The sequence below is a fragment of the Pristis pectinata genome, chromosome 3 (assembly GCF_009764475.1).
Source record: "Pristis pectinata isolate sPriPec2 chromosome 3, sPriPec2.1.pri, whole genome shotgun sequence".
Classification (NCBI taxonomy): domain Eukaryota; kingdom Metazoa; phylum Chordata; class Chondrichthyes; order Rhinopristiformes; family Pristidae; genus Pristis; species Pristis pectinata.
The window spans coordinates 144,544,989-144,570,057 of NC_067407.1; the positions used below are offsets into that span (position 1 = coordinate 144,544,989).

The 25,069-nt window shown below is 46.2% G+C and overlaps 1 protein-coding gene across 1 annotated transcript in view; it reads left to right on the forward strand.

Annotated features, from left to right (window-relative positions):
- LOC127568659 (EMILIN-1-like) overlaps nucleotides 1–25,069 on the forward strand; it is a 71,380-nt gene that overhangs the window by 27,828 nt on the left and 18,483 nt on the right. The window contains exon 6 of the mRNA XM_052012656.1: nucleotides 14,989–15,051. Within this exon, the coding sequence (XP_051868616.1) occupies nucleotides 14,989–15,051 (63 nt within the window). The remainder of the gene's footprint in view (nucleotides 1–14,988; nucleotides 15,052–25,069) is intronic.

The window sequence follows — 25,069 nt, forward strand, 5'->3', positions numbered from 1 at the left end:
GGAGCACACATTGGGAACAGATGTTCTTGGGGAAGTGCACAGCGGAAATGTGGAGTTTATTTAGGGAGTACTTGCATGGGGTTCTGGATAAGGATGTAGAATATCTTGTCAAAAGGAAGAAAGAAGCTTACCTGAGGTTTAGAAAGCAAGGATCAGACGGGGCTCTGGAGAGTTACAAGGTAGCCAGGAGGGAGTTTAAGAATGGACTTAGGAGAGCTAGAAGGGGCATGAGAAGGCCTTGGCGAGTAGGATTAAGGAAATTCCCAAGGCATTCTATACATATGTGAAGAATAGGAGGATGACAAGAGTGAGGGTAGGACTGATCAGGGATAAAAGAGGAAACGTGCCTGGAGTCGGAAGAGGTAGGGGAGGTCCTTAATGAATACTTTGCTTCAGTAGTCACCAGAGAGAGAGACCTTGAGGTTTGTGAGGATGGCGTACGACAGGCTGATATGCTAGGGCATGTCGACGTGCAAAACATTAGGATAGATAAGTCACCGGGGCCGGATGGGATATATCCAAGGTTGTTACGGGAAGCGAGGGAAGAGATTGCTGCACCTTTGGCGATGATCTTTGTGTCCTCACTGGCCACAGGAGTAGTGCCAGATGATTGGAGGGTGGCAAATGTTGTTCCTTTGTTCAAGAAAAGGAGTAGGGATAACCCTGGGCCAGTGAGTCTTACTTCAGCGATGGGCAATTACTGGAGAAGATTCTTAGAGACAGGATTTATGGGCATTTGGAGAAGCGTAGACTGATTAGGGACAGTCAGCATGGCCTTGTGAGGGGCAGGTCGTGCCTCACAAGCTTGATTGAATTCTTTGAGGATGTGACAAAGCACATTGATGAAGGTTGAGCAGTGGATGTGGTGTACATGGATTTTAGTAAGGTGTTTGATAAGGTTCCTCATGGAAGGCTCTCGACCCAAGACACCAACTGTTTATTTCTCTCCTTAACTGCTGCCTGACCTGCTGTGTTCCTCTGGCATTTTGTGTGCGTTGTTCCAGATTCCAGCATCTGCAGAATCTCTTGCGTCTCCATAGCTGGGTAGTCACCATGTTCATCATGAACTGGTTGGGCTGAAGGGCCTGTATCCATGCCGTATTGTTCTATGATTGTATGACTCCTATGCTCCAAGAGAAAAAGTCCTAGCCTATCCAATCTCTTCCTATAACTCAGTCCCTCAAGTCCTGACAACATCCTAGTAAATCTTTCTGAACTCTTTCTAGTTTAATAACATCTTTCCAGTAGCAGGGTGACCAAAACTGAATACAATACTCCAAGTATAGCCTCACCAGCATCTTGTACAACTGCACCATGACCTCTCAACTTCTCTACTCAGTGCCCTGACTGATGAAGGTCAGCGTGCCAAAAGCCTTCTTCACCATCCTGTCTACCTGTGATGCCACCTACAGAGAATCATGTACTTGTACCCAAGGCCCCTCTGTTCTACAACACTCCCCAGGGCCCTGCCATTCACTGTGAAAGTCCTACCTGGATTTGACTTCCCAAAATGCAACACCTCACACTTATCCGAATTAAACTCCATTTGCCATTCCTCAGTTGATCAAGATCCCCTGTAATTTTTGATAACTTTCTTCATTGTCCACTATACCACCTATTTTAATGTCATCTGCAAACTTACTAACCATGCCCTGTACATTCTCATCCAAATCATTGGTATTGATGACAAACAACGACGGGCCCAGCACTGACCCCTGAGGCACACAACTGGTCACAGGTCTTCTTTCCTGTACATGTGTCTGTCTAAATGCCTCTTAAAAGTTGCTATTTTATCTGCTTCTACCACTGCCCCTGTTGGCTTCCAGGCACCTTCCATCATCTCCCTCTGCTTCCTACCATCAAGCCAATTGTGTATCTAATTAACCAGCTCTCCCTGGTTTCCATACGATCTAACCTTCTAGAGCAGCCTACCATGTGGAACCTTATCAAAGGCCTTACGCAGGCACAGTAGTGTAGCGGTTAGCTATCTGGGTTCAATTCCGACCGCTGTCTGTAAGGAGTTTGTATATTCTCTCCATGTCTGCGTGTAAAAAAACCTACCTGGCATCTCCCCTGGACTTTCCTCCACACACCTTAAATGGGTAACATCTAGTATTCGCCATTACCACCCTAGGGAAAAGATGCTGATTGCAACCTGTGTTCAATTCCAGCCACTGTCTGTAAGGAGTTTGTACGTTCTCCCTGTGTCTGCATGGGTTTCCTCCGGGTGCTCTGGTTTCCTCCCACATTCAAAAGACATACAGTTTAGGATGTTGTGGGCATGCTATGTTGGCACCGGAAGTGTGGCAACATTTGTGGGCTGACCCCAGAACACTCTACGCAAAAAGATGCATTTCACTGTGTGTTTCGATGTACCTGTGACTAATAAAGATATCTTATCTTATCCCTTTCATAACCTCCATCAAGTATCTTCCTCCGTCACTCCAAAGAGAAAAGCCCTAACTCACTCTTCATAAGACATGCTCTCCAACCCAGGCAGTATCCTGGTAAATCTCCTCTGCATCCTCTCCAAAGCTTCCAAATCCTTCCTATAATGTAATGAGCAGAACTGAACACAATACTCCAAGTGTGGTCGAAAGAGAGTCATAGAGCTGCAACATTACCTCTCAGCTCTTGAATTCAATCCTCCAGCTAATGAAGGCCAGCGCGCCATACGCCTTCTTAACTGCCCTATCCACTGGTGAGGCAACTTTGAGGGATCTATGTACTTGGACCCCAAGATCCTTCTGTTCCTCCACACTGACAAGAATCCTGCCATTAACCTTGTTATCTGCCTTCAAGTTCCTTCTTCTAATGTGTATCACTTCACACTTCTCCAGATTGAACTCCATCTGCCACTTCTCTGCACAGCTCTGCATCCTGTCTAAATCCCATTGCAACCTACGACAACCCCTCTTCACTATCTACTACACCACCAACCTTCGTGTCATCTGCAAACTTACCAACCCATCCTTCCATTTCCACTTCCAAATCATTTATAAAAATCACAAAGAGCAGGGGTCCCAGAACAGATCCCTGTGCAACACTACTGGTCACCGACACCCAGGTCGAATACTGCCCTTCTACAACCAACCACTGCCTTTTATGGGCAAGCCAAGTTCATAGAACCATAGAATACTACAACACAGAAAACAGGCCATTTGGCCCTTCTAGTCTGTGCCGAAACTTTATTCCGCTAGTCCCATTGACCTGCACCCAGTCCATAAACCTCCAGACCTCTCCTGTCCATGTATCTATCCAATTTATTCTTAAAACTTAAGAGTGAGCCCGCATTTACCACGTCAGATGGCAGCCCGTTCCACACACCCACAACTCTCTGATGAAGAAGTTCCCCCTAAATCTTTCCCCTTTCACCCTAAAGCCATGTCCTCTTATGCTTATCTCTCCTAATCTAGGTGGAAAGAGGCTACTCGCATTTACTCTGTTTATACCCCTCAATTTTGTAAACGTCCATCAAATCTCCCCTTATCCTTCTACACTCCAAGGAATAAAGTCCTAACCTGTTCAATCTTTCCCTGTAACTCAACTCCTGAAGACCCAGCAACATTCTAGTAAATCTCCTCTGCACTCTTTCAATCTTACTGATATCCTTCCTGTAAGTTAGGTGACCAGAACTGAACACAATACTCCAAATTTGGCGTCACCAATGTCTTATACAACCTCACCATAACATCCCAACTCCTATACTCAATACTTTGATTTATGAATGCCAGGATGCCAAAAGCCTTCTTTACAACCCTGTCTACCTGTGACGCCACTTTCAGGGAATTATGTATCTGAACTCCCAGATCCCTGTGTTCCTCTGCACTCCTCAGTGCCCTACCATTTACTGTGTATGTCCTCCCTTGATTTGTCCTTCCAAAATGCAACAGCTCACACTTGTCTGCATTAAATTCCATCTGCCATTTTCTGGACCATTTTTTCAGTTGGTCCAAATCGCTCTGCAAGCTTTGAAAGCCTTTCTCGCTGTCCACAACTCCTCCAATCTTAGTATCACTGGCAAACTTGTTGATCCAATTTACCACATTATTATCTAGATCATTGATATAGACAACAAACAACAATGGTCTCAGCACAGATCCCTGAGGCACACCACTAGTCACGGGCCTCAGGTCTGAGAAACAACCATCCACTACTACTCTCTGTCTTCCCCCACACAGCCAGTTTCAATCCAGTTTACAACCTCTCCATGGATACCTAGTGTCTGAGCCTTCTGAACTAACCTCCCATGTGGGACCTTGTCAAAGGCCTTACTAAAGTCCATGTAGACAACATCCACAGCCTTTCCTTCATCTACTTTCTTGGTAACCTCCTTGAAAAACTCTACAGGATTCGTTAAACACGATCTACCACACACAAAGCCATGCTGACTATCCTTAATCAGCCCTTGGCTGTCCAAATACTTGTATATCCAATCTCTCAGAACACCTTCCAATAATCTACCTACTACTGATGTCAGGCTCACCGGCCTGTAATTACCTGGTTTACTTTTAGAGCCTTTTTTAAACAATGGAACAACATGAGCTACCCTCCAGTCCTCTGGCACCACACCCGTGGCTAAGGACATTTTAAATGTATCTGCCAGGGCCCCTGCAATTTCTACACTAGTCTCTCTCAAGGTCTGAGGAAATATCTTGTCAGGAGATTTATCTACCTTTATTTGCTGTAAGGCAGCAAGCACCTCCTCCTCTTTAATCTCTATATGTTCCATGACACTACTGCTTGTTTCCCTTCCTTCCATATCCACGATGCCAGTTTCCTGAGTAAATACTGATGCAAAAAAACTGTTTAAGATCTCCCCCATCTCCTGAGGCTCCACACATAAACGACCACTCTGATCTTCTAGGGGACCAATTTCGTCCCTTACTATCCTTTTGCTCTTAATATACTCATAGAACCCTTCGGGTTTGCCTTCACATTATCTGCCAAAGCAACCTCATGTCTTCTTTTAGCCTTCCTGATTTCCTTTTTTAATATTTTCTTACATTTTCTATACTCTTCAAGTACCTCATTTGTTCCTAGTTGCCTATACCTGCTATACACCTCGCTTTTTTTCTTACCCAGATCACCAATATCCCTTGAAAACCAAGGTTCCCTATGCTTGTAAACTTTGCCTTTAGTCCTGGCGGGAACATGCAAACTCTGCACTCTCAAAATTTCGCCTTTGAAGGCCTTCCACTTACTGAGCATATCCTTGCCAGAAAACAACTTAACCCAATCCACTCTTCCTAGATCCTTTCTCATTTCCACAAAATTGGCCTTTCTCCAATTTAGAACCTCAACTCGAGGACCAGACCTGTTCTTATCCATAATTAACTTGAAGCTAATGACATTATGGTCACTGGACCCAAAATGCTCACCTACACATACTTCTGTCACTTGACCTGTCTGGAGATCAAGTATTGCATTTTCTCTCGTTGGTACCTTTATATATTGAGCCAAGCCATCCAGCCCTTTCGCAGTGTGGGAGTCCCAGTCAATATGTGGAAAGTTAAAATCCCCAACTATTACAACTTTCTGTTTCTTACATCGGTCTGCTATCTCCCTACAGATTTGTTCCTCCAATTCTCTCTGACTATTGAGCGGTCTATAATACAACCCTATTAGTGTGGTCACACCTTTCCTGTTCCTCAGCTCCACCCATATGACCTCTGTAGATGAGCCCTCCGGGCTGTCCTGTCTATGCACAGCTGTGATCTGTTCCCTGACCAGTAATGCCACTGCTCCCCCTTTCATCCCTCCCCCTCTATCACAATGGAACCCTGGGACATTAAGCTGCCAGTTCTGCCCCTTCTGCAACCAAGTCTCACTAATAGCAATAATGTTGTAATCCCACGAGCCAATTCACACCCTAAGCTCATCTGCCTTACCTACAATACTCCTTGCATTGAAATAGATGCAGAAAACATTTTTATCAGGTACAAACCTTTGATTTCTGTCTATACCTGCAGTCCTCGCATGACCTTTATCCTTCTCCACCTCACTATCTGCACTAACAGTCTGGTTCCCCTCGCCCTGCAAATCTAGTTTAAACTCCCTGGAGCAGCACTGGCAAACCTACCCACAAGTATGTTAGTCCCCCTCCAGTTCAGGTGAAAACCGTCCTGTCAGAACAGGTCCCACCTTCCCTGGTGGAAAGCCCAATTGTCCAGAAACATGAAACCCTCCCTCCTGCACCACCACCTCAGTCATGTATTTAGCTGCATTATCCTCCTACTGATAGCCTCACTAGCACGTGGCACGGGTAGCAATCCTGAGATTGCAACCTTGGAGGTCCTGTCCTTCAACTTTGCACTTAATTCTCAAAACTCTCTTTGCAGGACCTCCTCCTCCTCCTCCTATCCACATCATTGGTCCCTACGTGGACCACAACATCTGGTTGCTCACCCTCCCTCCTGAGAATATCAAGAATTCGATCCGAGATATCGCGGACCCTGGTACCAGGGAGGCAACAGACTATCTGAGATTCTCGATCTCTCCCACGGAATCTCCTATCTGTCCCCCTAACTATCAAATCCCCTATCACGTGCATAGAATGCATTAAGTTCATCAGGAAGGGATGTGCTGTTGTTAACTATGCAGCCCAACTTCCTCTTGCAGCCTGTTATGGCACGTAAGCCCTGCCATAACTGATGGCTGGTCAGGGACTCTATTTTGAGTCAATATTGTCTCTTTGCATCCCTGATAGCTTTCCGAAGGTCATATCTCAATTTCTTGTACAGATCAGGATCACCAGAATTGTGTGCAGCAGTCCTCTCCTTCAGTAGGGAGTGGATCTTGCCAAGGCCTTCTGATGTCCCCTTCTAGCTCCTTCCTGGCTACCTTATAACTCTCAAGAGCCCTATCTGCTTTTTGCTTCCTAAACCTTAAATATGATTCCTTCTTCCTCTTGACTAAACCTTCCACCTCTCTTGTTAACCATGGCTCCTTCATCCTACCATCCTTTCCTGGTCTCAGTGGGACAAACCTATCTAGAACCCCATGCAAGTGGTCCCTAATCAACCTCCACATTTCTGCAATGCACTTACCAGAGAAAATCTGTTCCCAGTTTATGCTCCCAAGTTCTTGCCTAATGCCATCGTAATTTGCCCTCCCCAATTAAATACATAAGGCATGATCTGCCATGCGCAAGGCCATGCTGACTACCCCAAATCAATTCCTGTCTTCCAGATGTACATTTCTATATCTTCATACCTTTTAAGACATTCAGCACCTCCACTGCTGTAAAGCAGACTATCCCCAAGAGCTCTCAATTTACTTTTCCTTGTTCCAAAGTCTTCATGTCCTCCTCTACATTAAAAACAGAGGAGAAATATTCATTAAGGACTTTGCCCACCTCCTGCAGCTCCACACAAAGATGTCCACTTTGGTCTTTGAGGGGCCCTATTGTCTCTCTAGTTACTCTTTTTCCCTTAATACACAAAAAATATCTTTGGATTCTCCCTAATCTTCTCTGCCAAAGCATCTTATTCCTCCTTTTTGCCCTCTTCATTTCCTTGAGTATACTCCTGCATCCCCTATACTCCTCCAGGGATTCATTTGATCCCAGCTCCCTGTACCTGACCCATGTTCCTTACCAGACCCTCAATATCCCTCAACATCCAGGGTTCCCTACCCCTGCCAGCCTTGACCTTCGCTCTAACAGGAACATGCGGACCTTGAACTCTCACTATCTTACTTTTAAAAGCCTCCCACTTGCCAGAAGTCTGTTTGACCACAAACAACCTACTCCGATAAACCTTTGCTAGTTCCTGTCTCACACCATCAAAATTTGCCTTGGCCCAGTTTAGAACTTGAACCTGTGGACCAGATCTGCTCCTTGCCATAGCTATTTTAAAAGTAATAGAACTGTGGTCACTGGTCCCAAAGTGCTCCCCCACTGTCACCTCAGTCACCTGCCCCGCCCTATTACCCAAGAGTAGGTTGAGCTTTGCCCTCTCCCGAGTAGAGCCCTCTATATTTCCCAAGGAAACCTTCCTGAACACACTTAACAAAGTCCACCCCATCTAAGCCATTGGTATTATGGCAGTCCTAGTCTATATTAGGAAAGTTAAAATCCCACAAGACATAGGGGCAGAATTAGGCCATTCGGCCCATCAAGTCTGCTCCACCATTAGATCATGTCTGATTTATTTTTCCCTCTCAACCCCATTCTCCTGCCTTCTCCCCGTAACCTTTGACACCCTTACTAATCAAGAACCTATCAACCTCCGCTTTAAATATACCCAATGACTTGGCCTCTGCAGCCCCCTGTGGTAATGAATTCCACAGATTCACCACCGTCTGACTAAAGAAATTCCTCCTCAGCTCAGTTCTAAAAAGACATCCTTCTATTCTGAGGCTGTGCCCTCTGGTCCTAGACTCTCCCACTACCAGAAACATCCTCTCTATGTTGACTCTATCCAGGCCTTTCAATATTCAGGAGGTTTCAATGAGATCTCCCCTCATCCTTCTGAACTCCAGCGAGTACAGGCCCAGAGCCATCAAATGCTCCTCATACATTCATACGTTAACCCTTTCATACCTGGGATCATTCTTGTAAAACTCCTCTGGGCCATCTCCAACACCACATCCTTCCTTAGATATGGGACCCAAAACTGCTCACAATACTCCGAATGTGGTCTGACCAACACCTTATAAAGGCTTACAATTTTGTCCTTGCTTTTATATTCTAGTCCTCTTGAAATGAATGTTAACATTGCATTTGCCTTCCTCACTACTGACTATGACAACCTTATTATTCTCACAACTTTCTGCCATCTACTGTATATTTGTTCCTCTAAATCCTGTTGTGTCTCTGCTGCTACTTGTGGGGGGGGGGGGGGGTGGTCTGTAGAATACTCCCAATAGAGTGATCGCTCCCTTCCTGTTACTCACTTCCACCCACACTGACTCAGTAGATGATCCCTCCAGGACGTCCTCCCTTTCTACAGCTGTGATACTGTCCCTGATCAGCAAAGCCACTACCCCACCTCTTTTACCTCCTTCCCTGTCCCTTTTGAAACATCTAAACCCTGGAACATCCAGCACCCATTCTTGCTCTTGCGAAAGCCAAGTCTCTGTAATGGCCACAACATCATAGTTCCATGTACTTACCATGCTCTGGTTCCTGATACTTCTCACATTAAAGTAGACACCCTTCAGCCCATCCAACTGACTGCAATTTTGCCCTTTCAATTGTGTATCCTTCCTCACAATCTTTGTACACTCTGCATCCATTTGTACACTAAATGCACTAACCTCTGACCTATCACTCTGGTTCCCATCCCCCTGAAAAACTAGTTTAAACACTCCCCAACAGTTCTAGCAAACTGGCCTGCAAGAATATTGGTCCCCCTCCAGTTCAGGTGTAACTCGTCCCTTTTATACAGGTCGTACCTTCACCAACTCTTCAGCCACACATTCGTCTGCCATATCTTCCTGTTCTTACCCTCACTGGTGCGAGACACAGCCAGCAATCCAGAGATTACCACCCTTGAGATCCTGCTTTTTAGCTTCCTTCCTAACTCCCTATATTCCGTCCTCAGGACCTCATCCCTTTTCCAATCGATTTTGTTGGTACTAATGTGTACCACCACTTCTGGCTGCTCTCCCTCCCCCTTAAGAATGCTATGGACTCAATCTGAGACATGGACTCAATCTGACCCTGGCACTTGGGAGGCAACATAACATCCAGGAGTCTTGTTCTTATTTACAGAACCTCTTATCTGCTCCCCTAACCAATGAATCCCCTATCACTACTGCAGTTCTCTTCATCCACGGAGTCAGACTCAAGTGCCAGAAACCTGGCCACTGTAGCTTTCCCCGGTAGGTTGTCCCTCTTTTGGTTTACTTAAAGTCGGAGAATTCAATGTTCATGCCATTATGCTGTAAGGTCCCAAGATGGAAAATGAGGTGCTGTTCCTGTAATTTGCATTTGGACTTACATAACCACATTAGTGCAAGTTGAGGGAAATATAGTCCGAGGTAGTGTTGGGTTTTTCAGGTCAGTTCAAGAACCTGATGGCAGTGGGGAAGAAGCTGTTGTTGAACCTTGAGGTGTGGGTCTTCAGCATCGAGAAGAGGGCATGGCCCGGATGGTGGGGGTCCCTGATGATGGATGTCGCCTTCCTGAGACATCACCTCTTGTAGATGTCCTCAATGGTCGAGAGAGCTGTACCCGTGATGGAACTGACTGAGTCCCACCACTTTCTTTAGCCTCTTGTGTTCCTGTGCATTGGAGCTCCCACACAAGGTCATGATGCAACCAGTCAGAATGCTCTCCACTGTACACCTGTAGAAGTTTGTCAGAGTCTTCGATGACGTGCCGAATCTCAAACTTCTAAGAAGGTAGAGGTGCTGGCGTGCCTTCTGCATGGTTGTATCTAAGTGTTGGGCCCAGGATAGATCGTCTGAGATGCTGACACCCAGGAACTTGAAGCTGCCCACCCTTTCCACCGCTGACCCCTCAATGAGGACTGGTGTGTGTTCACCCAACTTCCCTTTCCTAATGTCCACAATCAGTTCCTTGGTTTTGCTGATGTTGAGCACAAGGTTGTTATGACACCACCCAACCAGCTGACCTGTCTTACTCCTTTACGCCTCCTCATCATCATCTGGGATTCTGCCAACAACAGTGGTGTCTTTGGTGAATTTCTGGATGGTGTTGGAGCTGTGCTTAGTCACAAAGTCTAAGGTATAGAGAGAGTAGAGCAGGGGGCTAAGCATGTAGACCTGAGGTGCGCCTGTGTTGATGGTCAGTAAGGAGAAGATGAGGTTTCTGATCTGTACTGATGTGGTCTTGCAGTGAGGAAGTTGAGGATCCAATTGCAGAGGGAGGTACAGAGGCCCAGGTCTTGGAGCCTGACAATACATTTTGATGGGATGATGGTGCTGAATGCCAAGCTGTAGTCAGTGAGCAATAGCCTGAAATACACGTTCTCATTGTCCAGTGGTCTAGAGCAGAGTGAAGAGCCAGTGTGGCATTGTAGTGTAGCAGTTAGCGTAACGCTATTACAGTGCAAGTGACCCGGGTTCAATTCTGCCACTGTCTGTTAGAAGTTTGTATGTTCTCCCCATGTCTGCGTGGATTTCCTCCGGGTGCTCCGGTTTCCTCCCACATTCCAAAGACGTACAGGTTAGGAGCTGTGGGCATGCTATGTTGGTGCCGGAGGAGTGGTGACATTTGTGGGCTGCCCCCAGAACATTCTCAGTAACGCAAAAAGATGCATTTCACTGTGTGTTTCGATGTACGTGACTAATAAACAAATATAGTACATCTTATAAGATGAACACAAGAAAGGAATTAGGAAAGCCAGGAGGGGCCATGAAAAGTCCTTAGCAAGTAGGATTAAGGAGAATCCAAAGGCATTCTACACCTACATCAGGAATAAGAGGATAACGAGGGAAAGGGTAGGACAACTTAAGGATAAAGAAGGGAATCTATGTTTGGATGCAGAGGATTTGGGTGAGGTTCTGAATGAGTATTTCTCTTCAGTATTTACCCAGGAAAGGGTCATGCAGGATGCAGAAATTGGAACTGAGGGTGGAAACATGTTAGGGCACTTAGACGTCAAGGAGAAGGTAGTGTTAGATCTCCTAAACAGTATTAAGGTGGATAAGTCCTTGGGGCCCAATGGGATATACATCCAGGGTACTGAGGGAGGCGAGAGAGGAAATTGCTGGGGCCTTGACCAGTATCTTTGTATCCTGTCCCTCAGAATACCTTCCAATAATTTACCCACGACTGACGTCAGGCTCACCAGTCTATAATTTCCCAGCTTATTCTTAGAGCCTTTCTTGAACAACGGAACAACATTAGCTATCCTCCAGTCCTCTGGCACCTCCCCTGTGGCTAAGGATGTTTTAAATCTCTCTGCCAGGACCCCTGCAATTTCTGCACCAGCCTTCCATTAGGTCCGAGGGGACACCTTGTCAGGCCCTGGGGATTTATCCACCCCAGTTCACCTCAGGGCAGCAAGCACCTCCTCTTACATAATCCGGATATGGTCCATGACCTCACTACTCTTTTTCCTCAGTTCTATAGTCTCTGTGTCTGTCTCCCAAGTAAACACAGATGCAAAATAGCTGTATAGCTAATAGCTTAATATGGCTGTAGAAACCCTTTGGATTCTCTTTCACCCTGTCTGCCAGAGCAACCTCATGTTCTCTTTTAATCCTCCTGATTTCTCTCTGAAGTGTTCTCTTGCATCTCTTATACTCCTCAAGTGCCTCATTTGATCCTAACTGCCTATACCTGATATGCACCTCCTCCTTTTTCTTTACCAGGGCCTCAATATCCCTCAATAACCAAGGTTCCTTAAACCTGTTAGGCTTGCCTTTTATCCTAACAGAAACATACAGATTCTGTACTCTCAATATTTCACTACTGAAGGCCTCCCACTTACCAAACATCTCTTTGTCAGAAAGCAACCTATCCCAATCCATGCCTGCCAGATCCCTTCTGATGCCATCAAAATTGCCTTCCTCCAGTTTAGAATCTTATCCCTCAGACCAGTCCTATCCTTTTCCATAAATATCTTGAAACTAATGGAATTATGATCACTGGGTCCAAAATGTTCCCTTGCACTCACTCCTGTCACCTGCCCTGTCTCGTTCCCTAAGAGGAGATCCAGTATCACAGATCCCTAAGAGGAAATCCATTTGGGACCTCTACATATTGATTGAGGAAACTTTCCTGAACACATTTGACAAACTCGATCCCATCCAGTCCTTTTACAGTATGGGAGTCCCAGTCAATATGTGGAAAGTTAAAATCACCTACTATCACAAATTTATATTTCCTGTAACTGCTTGCTATCTCTCTACAAATTTGCTCCTCCAAATACGTACCGCTGACTATTGGGAGGTCTATAATACAGTCCCATGGTCGTTTCTGTTTTATTCCTCAGTTCCACCCAAATTGCCTCAGTAGTCGAGCCCTCCAGTATGTCCTCTCTGAGCACTGCTGTGACATTTTCCCTGATGAGTGATGCCACCCCTCCCCCTTTAATACCTCCCCCTCTATCATGTCTAAAACAACAGAACCCCAGAACATTGAGCTGCCAGTCCTGCCCCTCCTGCAATCAAGTCTCACTAATGGTTACAATGTCATAATTCCACGTTTGGATCCATGCTCCAAGTTCATCTGCCTTACCTATAATACTCCTTGTATTGAAATAGACGCAACTCAGAACATTAGTCCCACCACGCTCAACCTTTCGGTTTCCATCTTTGCCTGTAGTCTTAACATCTACTTTCCCCACAGCCCCTCCACTTGCTGCCCTGACACTCTGGTCCCACCCCCCTGCAACTCTAGTTTAAACCCACTCCCCCCCACCCCCGAGCGGCACGAGCAAACCTTCCCGCAATGATATTGGTCCCCCTTCAGTTCAGGCACAAACTGTCCTATTTGTACTGACCCCACCTGCCCTGGAAGAGAGCCCAATGATCTAAAAATCTGAAGCCCTCCCCCCTGCACCATCGCCTTAGCCACGTGTTAAACCGCACTGTCTTCCTACTTCTTGCCTCACTTAGCACGTGGCACGGGTAGCAATCCTGAGATCACCACCCTGGAGGTCCTGTCTTTTAACTTAGCACCTAACTCCCTGAACTCAATTTGCAGGACCTCTTCACTTTTCCTGCCTATGTCATTGGTACCAACATGTACTACGACATCTGGCTGCTCACCCTCCCCCTTAAGAATGCCCTGGACTCAATCCAAGACGTCTCTGACCCTGGTACCTGGGAGGCAACCATCCAAGAATCTCATTCCCATCCACAGAACCTCCTGTCTGCTCCCCCAACCAATGAATTCCCTATCACTACCGCTTGCCCCTTCTCCCCTTCTGAGCCAAAGAGCCGGACTCAGTGCCCAAGACCTGACCGCTGTGGCTTTCCCCTGGTAGGTCATTTCCCCAAACATTATCTAAAACAAAACACTTTTTATTGAGGGGAACAGCCACAGGGGTACCCTGCATTGACTGCCTATTCCCTTTCTCTCTCCTGACGGTCACCCAGCTACCTGCCTCCTGCAACTTAGGTGTGACTGCTTCACTGTAACTCCTGTCTATCAACCCCTTGGTCTCCCAAATGATTTGAAGGTCATCCAGCTCCAGTTCCCTAACACGGTCTGTAAGGAGCTGCAGCTGGATGCACTTCTCACAGATGTAGTCATCAGGGACACTGGAGGACTTCCCACATCATGCAAGTGGAGCACATCACTGCCCTGGGTGTCATTCCCGCTGCTCTACCTGGGCAATAATTAGGAAAGAAAGAGAACTTAACAGAACCTCACCTTAGCCTCCACCTCTTCACACATATGCCTCTTGAGCCAAAGCCTCAGCTCCCCACTCTTACACTGGCCCACTCACACAATGGCTGCTCCAAAATGCCACTCTGCTTTACCCTACCTGCCTTTTATTGGCTGAGTTGCCACACACTTAGCCAATCAGAAACAACTGTTTTAAAAAAAAGCTGCCTGAAATGTCAACTGTCCATTTCCGTCCATGGACGCTGCCTGACCCGTTGGGTTCCTCCAGCAGTTTGTCTGTTGCTACAATTGATGCCATCTCACTGTCCTTGTCCTTGGTGATAGAAGTTGTGGGTTTAGGAGGTGCTGTTGGAATAGCACTTTGTAGATAGTCACACTGTGTGCTGGTGCTAAAAGGATGATTGTTGAATGCACAGTGATCCGTCATTACAGCTATGTATGTTCTGAGCTTCATGTTGTGACTGGATCAACCAGCCAAGTGCAGCACTGATTGCTCAAGTGTGACGAGGAGGTGATGGTGACAACAGGAAAAGGGGTGGGTAATGCTGGGGTGGGTGGGGAGATGGGAGAGGGGGAGGTGGTAGAAGGTGGAGTATAGTTAGGTTTCTCTCCAGGTAACCAGGATTGTTGTAGCAGCGGTTTGATTTATTGCCTTGTGCAAGTGAAGACAGTCTGAAGAGATCAGATCAGCTTCTTCATTCTATGGTCTTTTTCAGGTATTGAAGGACCTCCTGGACCACCTGGACTACCTGGACTACCTGGACCACCTGGACCACAAGGTAATGCACACATCCTGTGGCCTATATCTATGGTGTTCCAACTTCCACCACTTCTATTCATGGATACATTCATTGCCACTGGGCTTAGAAAACAGGCAGTTTCCACCCCAACAGTCCACCCTCAACCATCAGAAACATGCTGGGTGCTGTTGCAAACATGACAGTAAGGCACTTACTCCCCAACAACATGCTAAAGCCAGGGCTTGAAAAACAGTTGGTGTGAACATTCAGATGCCTAAATTATAGTCTTCAAAGTTCTGTTGATTCAGAAATCATTCCTCTAAACTGGAAAATTGTGCCTGTCACTATTATTTAAGAAAGCTTAGAGACAGTTGCATTTTGGTAAGAGAATCCAGAGCGGGACTTACAGAGTAAATGGCAGGGCCCTGGGAGTGTTGTAGAACAGAGAGACTCAGGGGTACAGGTACATAGTTCTTGGAAAGTGGAGACACAGGTAGAGACAGTGGTGATGAAGGCATTTTGGCCGTGACCAGCCATGTTCCACAGAGATCAGTGCAGGGACATCTGTTATTTGTGATATATTGTAAATGACTGCAACAAAAATGTAGATGTGCTGATTAGCAAATTTGTGGGTGACACAAAGATTTGTGGCATTATGGATAGTGTAGAAGATTGCCAAAGGATACCACAGAATATAGATCAGTTGTGGAGAAGTGACAGATGGAGTTTAATCCAAGCAAGTGTGACATGTTGTATTTCAAGGTATAAAATGGAAGTGAAAAGTATACAGTCAACGGCAGGACAGTGTTGATGTACAGAGGGATCTTTGAATCCAAGTTTATAGCTCCCTGAAGGTGGCAACAAGATGGGGCAGTAAAGAAGGCTTACGGCATGCTTGCCTTCATCAGTCGGGGCATTGAGTATAAGAGTTAGGAAGTCATGTTGCAGCTGTATAAAACTTTGATGAGGCTACATTTGGAGTATTGTGTGCAGTTCTGGTCACCCCATTACTGGAAATATGTGGAGGCTTTGGAGAGGGTGCAGAAGAGGTTCACCAGGATGTTGCCTGGATTAGACAGAATTAGTTATGAGAGATTGGACAAACTTGGGTTGTTTTCTCTGGAGTGTCGGAGATGGAGGGGAGACCTGATAGAGGTTTATAAGGTTATGAGAGGCATAGATAGGGTAGATGTAGAACAAAGAACATTATTTCACAGTACAGGCCCTTCGGCCCATGATGTTGTGCTGACCTTTTAACCTACTGTAAGATCAATGTAACCCTTCCCTCCCACATACCCTTCCATTTTTCTATCATTCATGTGTCTATCTAAGGGTCTCTTAAATGTCCCTAATGTATCTGCCCCCACAACCTCTGCCGGCAGCTCGTTCCACGCACCCACCACCCTCTGTGTAAAAAAAAAACTTACCCCTGATATCCTGTAATGAAAATATTTTAAAATTCATTCCTTGTTCTTTCCTGATTCAGCAGCAAGAGGTATTTGCAAACAAAGGAGGCACTGTACACGTTAAAGGTTATAGAAACTACTTTTTTAGACATATGAAGAATAAAATACAGAAAGGAGGCAGAAGGAAGTAAAATAATATTGATCAACCAATCAATGAACTGATCTATATAATGCTGGAGGGAACCTCAGGTGTCCGACAGCCTTTCACGCAGCCTTCTGTCTGTGTCTTAGCACCGGTCGCAACCCAGCCTGAGGGAAGGTCCCGGTTTGCACAAAGAAGGTGCATCCTTTATATACCTTCTTATCACTCACGACCTTTGGCCCAAACACCAAACTTAGAAACAGAGAAAACAGGTCTGTAAAGAAGAAAACGTTCTTCACCAGCATCTAATCTCAAGGATGTGCCTCTGTACTCCCATAAGTTCTCAAAACATTTCCACAGTCTGAGCTGACACCGTGTTGTGTTACACACTACTGCACATACTAAGGAGGAATCAGAAATTACTTTTGGCTAGTTTAACTCCTTCATTACATATCCCCCCCGTACTTTCCTCCAATCACCTTAAAATTATGTCCCCTCGTGCTAGCCATTTCCACCTTGGGAAAAAGTCTCTGGTTGTCTACTCAGTCTCTGCCTCTTATCATCTTGTACACCTCTAAGGTGGATGGTCACGGTCTTTTTCCCAGGGTAGGGGAGTCTAAAACTAGAGGGCGTGAGTTTAAGTTGAGAGTGGAAAGATTACCCCAGTCCCCTCCTGTTTATGTATCTGTCTAAATGCTTCTTAAAAGTTGCTATTGTGTCTGCTTCCACCACTTCCCCTGCGCTGCAGGCACTAACCACTCTCCCTGTGTAAAAAAACCTTAGTTCATAGATTTCCTTTAAGCCTTTTCCCCGCTCACCTTAAAGTTATGCCCTCTAGTATTTGATAGTTCTGCCCTGAAAAAAAGATTCTGATTGTCTACCCTATCTCTGCCTCTCATAATTTTATAAACTTCTATCCGATCTCCCCTCAGCCTCCGATACTCCAGAGAGGACAACCCAAGTTTGTCCAACCTCTCCTTATAGCTCATGCTCTCTAATCCAGGCAGAATCCTGGTAAACCTCTACTGTACCTTTTCCAAAGTCTCCACATCCTTCCTGTAATGGGGTGACCAGAACTACACACAATAATCCAAATGTGACCTAACCAAAGTTTTACACAGCTGCGACATGACTTCCTGACTCTTATACCTAATGTCTTAACCAATGAGGACAAGCATACCATTCTTCACCACCCTATCTACTTGTGTTGCTACCTTCATAGAACATGTACAGCACAGAACAGGCCCTTTGGCCCACAATGTTGTGGTGTCATAGCTAATCCCTCACCTACAGAATGCCCATATCCCTCCATTTTCCTCTCATTCATGTGCCCATCCAAGCCCCTCTTAAAAGGCCCCAATGAATTTGCCTCCACCGCCCTATCAGGCAAGGCATTCCAGGCATCCACCACTCTCTCAGTAAAAAACTTACCCCTCACGTCTCTTCTGAACCTACTCCCTCTCAACTTAAATGCATGCCCTCTAGTATTGGATCGCTCAATAATGGGAAAAAGATATTGCTTGTCCACCCTATCTGTGCCCCTCATCATTTTATACCCTTCCAACAGATCACCCCTCAGCCTCCGCCGCTCCAGAGAAAAGAGCCCAAGTTTTTCCAGCCTCTCCTGATAGCACATGCCCTCTAATCCAGGCAGCCCCCTAGTAAACCTCCTCTGCACCCTCTCTATAAAGCCTCGATATGCTTCCTATTAGTGAGGTGACCAGCATTGCACACAATACTCTAAATTTAGCCTAACCAGAATACGATAGAGAACTTCTTGATGCCTTTCCTCAATACCACGATTAATGAAAGCAAGCATTCCATAAGCCTTCTTAACCACCCTATCTACCTGTTTTGACATTTTCAATGAGCCATGGACTTGCACCCCAAGGTCTCTCTGCTCTTCAACACGTTTAAGGCTCTTTCCCTTGAGAGTGTACTGCCTCTTGACATTAGTCCTACCAAGGTGCAAAACCCCAAGGCGATCTACATGTATGTGAAGAGTAAGAGGATGACTAGAGTGAGGAAACATGTGCCTGGAGTCGGAAGAGGTAGGGGAGGTCCTTAATGAATACTTTGCTTCAGTATTCACCAGTGAGAGAGACCTTGATGTTTGTGAGGATGGTGTATGACAGGCTGATACGCTAGAGCATGTCAACGTGAGGAAAGAGGATGAGCTGGAACTATTGAAAAACATTAGGATAGATAAGTCACCAAGGCCGGATGGGATATATCCAAGTTTATTACAGGAAGCTAGAGAAGAGGTTGCTGTGCCTTCGGCGACAATCTTTGCATCCTCACTGGCCACAGAAGTAGTGCCGGATGATTGGAGGGTGGCAAATGTTGTTCCTTTGTTTAAGAAAGGGAGTAGGGATAACCCTGTGAATTACAAGCCAGTGAGTCTTACTTCAGTGGTGGGCAAATTACTGGAGAAGATTCTTAGAGACAGGAGTTATGGGCATTTAGAGAAGCATTGGCTGATTAGGGATAGTCAGCATGGCTTTGTGAGGGGCAGGTCATGCCTCACGAGCCTGATTGAATTCTTTGAGGATGTGACAAAGCACGTTGAAGGTAGAGCAGTGGATGTGGTGTACATGGACTTTAGGAAAAGGTTCGATAAGGTTCCTCATGGAAGGCTTATTCAGAAAGTCAGGAGGCATGGGATACAGGGAAACTTGGCTGTGTGGATTCAGAATTGGCTTGCCCATAGAAGACAGAGGGTGGTGGTAGATGGAGCGTATTCTGCCTGGAGGTCGGTGACTAGTGGTTTTCCGCAGGGATCTGTTCTGGGACCCCTGCTCTTTGTGATTTTTATAAATGACTTGGATGAGGATGTGGAAGGGTGGTTTAGTAAGTTTGCTGATGATACAAAGGTTGGTGGTGTTGTAGATGGTGTAGAAGATTGCTGTAGATTACAACAGGATATTGACAGAATGCAGAGCTGGGCTGAGAAGTGGCAGATGGAGTTCAACCCGGATAAATGTGAAGCGATACACTTTGCGAGATCGAATTCAAAGGCAGAAAACAAGGTTAGTGGCAGGGTTCTTAGCAGTGTGGAGGAACAGAGGGATCTTGGGGTCCACGTCCATAGATCCCTCAAGGTTGCCACGCAGGTCGATAGGGTTGTCAAGAAGGCGTATGGTGTGTTGGCCTTCATTAGTCGGGGTATTGAGTTCAAGAGCCGTGAGGTGATGTTGCAGCTCTATAGAACTCTGGTCAGACCACACTTGGAGAATTGTGTTCAGTTCTGGTCAACTCATTATAGGAAGGATGTGGAAGCTTTAGAGAGGGTGCAGAGGAGATTTACCAGGATGTTGCCTGGATTGGAGAGCATTGGAGGCCACTGTCTGTAAGGAGTTTGTACGTTCTCCCCGTGTCTGTGTGGGTTTCCTCCTGGTGCTCCGGTTTCCTCCCACATTCCAAAGACATACAGGTTAGGAAGTTATGGGCATGCTATGTTGGCGCCGGAAATGTGGTGACACTTGCGGTCTGCCCCCCCAAATCACTACGCAAAAGATGTATTTCACCGTTTCGATGTACATGTGACTAATAAAGAGACCTTATCTTATCTTATCTGTCTTTTGAGGATAGGTTGAGCGAGCTGGGGCTTTTCTCTTTGGAGAGAAGGATGATGAGAGGTGACTTGATAGAGGTGTACAAGATGATAAGAGGCACAGATCGAGTGGACAGTCAGAGACTTTTTCCCAGGGCGACAATGGCCGACATGAGGGGACATAATTTTCAGGTGATTGGAGGAAGGTATAAGGGGGATGTCGGGGTGAGTTTTTTACACAGAGAGTGGTGGGTGCATGGAACGCACTGCTGGCAGAGATTGTTGGGGCAGATACATTAGGGACATTTAAGAGACTCTTAGATAGACATATGAATGATAGAAAAATAGGCGCTATGTGGGAGGGAAAGGTTAGATAGATCTTAGAGCAGGATAAAATGTCGGCACAACATTGTGGGCCAAAGGGCCCGTACTGTTCTGCAGTGTTCTATGTTCTAACACCTCACATTTATCCGGGTTAAACTCCATCTGCCATTTCTCTACCCACATCTGCAGCTGATCTATAAAATGCTGTATCTGTCACCAGTCTTCTACACTATTCACAACTCCACCAATCTTGGTATCATCTGCAAACTTACTAACCCACCCATCAACATACCCATCCAGGTCATTTATGTACATCACAAACAGCAGAGGTCCCAGCACAGATCCCTGTGGAACACTACTACTCACAGGCCTCCAGCCCCAATGTCCCTTCAACCACCACCCTCTGTCTTCTATGGGCAAGCCAGTTCTTGATCCACACAGCCAATTCTCCACTGACCCTATGCATCTGAACTTTCTTGATTAACTGATTATGTGGGACCTTGCCAATCCATGTAGATGACATCCACAGTTCTACCTTCATCAATCTTTCTCGTCACCTTGTCAAAAAACTCAACCAGGTTAGTAAGACACGACTTGCCCCGCACAGAGCCATGCTGGGTTTCCCTAATCAATCCATTGGATTCCAGATGCTCGCATATCCTATCTCTAAGAATTTTCTCCAGCAATTTCCCTCCAAATGACGTGAGACTCACCGGTCTATAGTTCCCTGGGTTTTCCCTTGTTCCTTTCTTAAATAGAGGAACAACATTAGCCACTTGCCAGTCATCCGGGACCTCAGCCATGGTCAGAGGACACAAAGATACTGGTCAAGACCCCAGCAATTTCCTCTCTCGCCTTCCTCAGTACCCTGGATGTATATCCCATTGGGCCCCAAGGACATCCACCTTAGCACTATTTAGGAGACCTAACACTATCTCCTCCTTGACCTCTAAATGCCCTAACATGTTTCCACACTCAGTTCCAATTTCTGCATCCTGCATGTCCCTTTCCTGGGTAAATACTGAAGAGAAGTACTCATTCAGAACCTCATCCTCATCCTCTGCATCCAAATGTAGACTCCCTTCTTTATTTTTAAGTTGTCCTACCCTTTCCCTTGTTATCCTCTTTTTCCTGATGTAGGTATAGAATGCCTTTGGATTCTCCTTAATCCCACTCGCTAAGGACTTTTCATGGTCCCTCCTGGCTTTCCTAATTCTTTTCTTGAGTTCTTTTCTAGCTTCTCTATAGTCCTCACGTGCTCTATCTGATCATGACTTCCAAAGCTCTACATACTTGTCCTTTTTCTTCTTGACTAAGTTCATCACTTCTCTGGACATCCAAGGTTCCTTTACTTTGCTATTCATGTCCTTCCTTTTAAGGTCCTGAACAGTTTCCACATGTTCGATGTGGATTTGCCAGCAAAAAGGTGTTGCTAGTTTACTCTACCTAGTTCCTGCCTTATGTCTTCATAATTAGCCCTGCTCCAATTTAAAATCCTCCCGCTATCCCCATACCTATCCTTATCTATAGCTATCCTGAAAGTTAATGAGCTGTGGTCACTGTTCCCCAATTGCTCACCCACTGACAGGTGAGTCATCTGGCCAGGCTCATTACCCAACACCAGGTCCAGAATAGCCTCTCCCCTTGTTGGACTGTCAACATATTGATTTAAGAACCCCTCCTGGACACACCCAACAAATTCTGCCCCATTTAACCCCCTTGCACTAAAAAGGTCCCAATTTATATCAGGGAAGTTGGTGTCTCCCATGACCACAACCCTGTAATTTTTACACATTTCCCTAATCTGTTTGCATATCTGTTCCTCAATGTCCCGGTGGCTGTTGGAAGGTCTATAGTACACCCCCAAGAGAGCGATTGCACCCTTCCTATTCCTGAGTTCTACCCATATAGACTCTGTGTCCGAGCCCTCCATTATGTCTCCCCAGAGTGCAGCTAATATATTATCTCTAATTAGCATTGCAACTCCTCCCCCTCTTTCACCCCCCTCTCTATTCTTCCTAAAACTTCGAAACCCTGGTACATCGATCACCCATTCCTGTCCCTCCCTCAACCAAGTCTCTGTAATGGCCACAGCATCATAGTTCCATGTACTGATCCGTGCTCTATGTTGATCATTCTTGCCCATAATACCCCTAGCATTAAAGTACAAACACTTCAAACCATTCGTCCCATCACATCTGTTATCAGGAATCTGCCTAATACTACATTCCCTGACATCAGCCCTCCTGCCCGTTCCCTCACTTACTGACCTGTTGTTCCGGTTCCCATCCCCCTGTGAAGCTAGTTTAAACCTTCCCCAGTAGCATTAGCAAACCTCCCTGCCAGGATATTGGTTCCCCTCCAGTTCAGGTGCAACCCGTCCCTCTTGTACAGGTCACCCCTTCCGCAGAAAAGGTTCCAATGATACAAGAACTTGAAACCTGCCCCCTGCACCATCTCCCCAGCTACTCATTTATCTGTGCAATCATCCTGTCCTTTCCTTCACTCGCCCGTGGCACTGGGAGTAATCCGGAGATTACTGCCTTAGAAGTCCTGCTCTTCAGCCTCCTTGCTAACTCCCTATACTCATTGCATAGGACCTCTACCCCTCTCCTGCCTATGTCATTGGTACCAATATGCACCATGACCTCTGGCTGCTCACCCTCCCCCTTAAGAATATTCTGCAACCGCTCTGAGACATCCAGGACCCTCGCACCCGGGAGGCAACACACCATCCTGGTGTCTCATCGGCGGCCGCAGAATCTCCTGTCTGTCCCCCTAACTATTGAGTCCCCTATGACTATCGCTCTGCCTGACTTCACCCTTCCCTTCTGAGCCTCAGAGCCAACCACAGTGCTACTGGCCTGGCTGCTGCTACCTTGCCCAGATAGATCATCCCCCTCAGCAGTATCCAAAGGGGTATACTTGTTGCTGAGAGGAATGGCCACAGGGGGACCCTGCACTGACTTCCTTTTCCCTACCGCTTCCGGTGTTCACCCATCCGCTACCTGAATCCTGCCCTCTGGGTGTAACCACCTGCTCAAAACTCCTATGATTCGCTCAGCGTCCCGAATGATCCTCAGTTCATCCAACTCCAGCTCCAGTTCCTTAATCCGGTCTTTCAGGAGCTGAAGTTGGCTGCACTTCCCGCAGGTGTAGTCATCAGGGAGACCATCACGTTCCATGAATTCCCACATCCTACAGGAGGAGCATTCCACTGCCGTATCTGCCATGCTGTCTACACTGCACTAAGGGACTCTGAGACCAAAGCAGCAATAATCAAAGTACAAAACTTACCCTTCTTACCTGTTCGTTTGCCTCGGCCTCTTCTTGTCGAAGCCTCTTGAGTCAAAGCCTCTAATTTCCCACTCTGACTCTAGCCCGCTCCAACGATGGCCGCTCCACTACACCCTATGTCTCTTTTATGGTTAAAGACCCTTCAGTGAGCTATAGACTTGGAAAAAGATCCCTCTTTAATTCAATGCTCTTAAGGGTCCCGACATTTACTGTGTACATTCCCCTTCCATTTGACCTCCCAAAGTGCAACGCCTCACCCTTGGCTAGATTAAATTCCATCTGCCACTTCTCCACCCATATCTGCAATATCCTGTCCACAGCTCCACCAATTTTTGTGTCATCTGCAAACTTACTATTCAGTCCAGCTACATTTTTGTTGAAGTCATTTACATATATCACAAACAACAGAGGTCCCAGCGCTGATTCCTGTCATAGACCTCCAGTCAGAATAACACCTTTCCACACAACCTTCTGTCTTCCATGGCCAAGCCAATTTTGAATCTGATCTACCAAGTCACCGTGAATCCTATGCATCTTAATCTTCTGGATCAGTTTCCCATGAGGGACCTTGCTAATATAAGATCATAAGAATTAGAAGGAGTACTGGTCTGTCGAGCCTGCTTCGCCATTCAATAAGATGAAGGTTGATCTGGCCGTGGACTCAGCTCCACCTGCCTTTTCCCTACTATACCCTTAATTCCCCTACTATGCAAAAATCTATCTAACTGTGTCTTAAATATATCTAATGAGGTAGCCTCTACTGCTTCCCTAGGCAGAGAATTCCACAGATTCACTACTCTCTAGGAAAAGCAGTTTCTCCTCATCTCTGTCCTAAATCTATTCCCCCAAATCTTGAGGCTATGTCCCCTAGTTCTAGTCTCACCTGCCAGTGGAAACAACCTTCCTGCCTCTACCTTATCTCTCCCTTTCATAATTTTATATGTTTCTATAAGATCCCCTCTCATTCTTCTGAATTCCAGTGAGTATAGTCCCAGGCGACTCAATCTCTCCTCATAGGCTAACCCCTTCATCTCTGGAATCAACTTGGTGAACCTCCTCTGCACCGCCTCTAAAGCCAGTATATCTTTCCTCAAGTAAGGAGACCAGAACTGCACGCAGTATTCCAGGTGTGGCCTCACCAGTACCCTGTACAGTTGCAGCACAATCTCCCTGCTCTTAAATTCAATCCCTCCAGCAATGAAGGGCAACGTTCCATTTGCCTTCTTGATAACCTGTTGCACCTGCAAACCAACCTTTTGCAATTCATGCACAAGCTCTCCCAAGTCCATGAACAGTTGTGGGCCCAGCACCAACCACTGCGGCACCCCACTCACC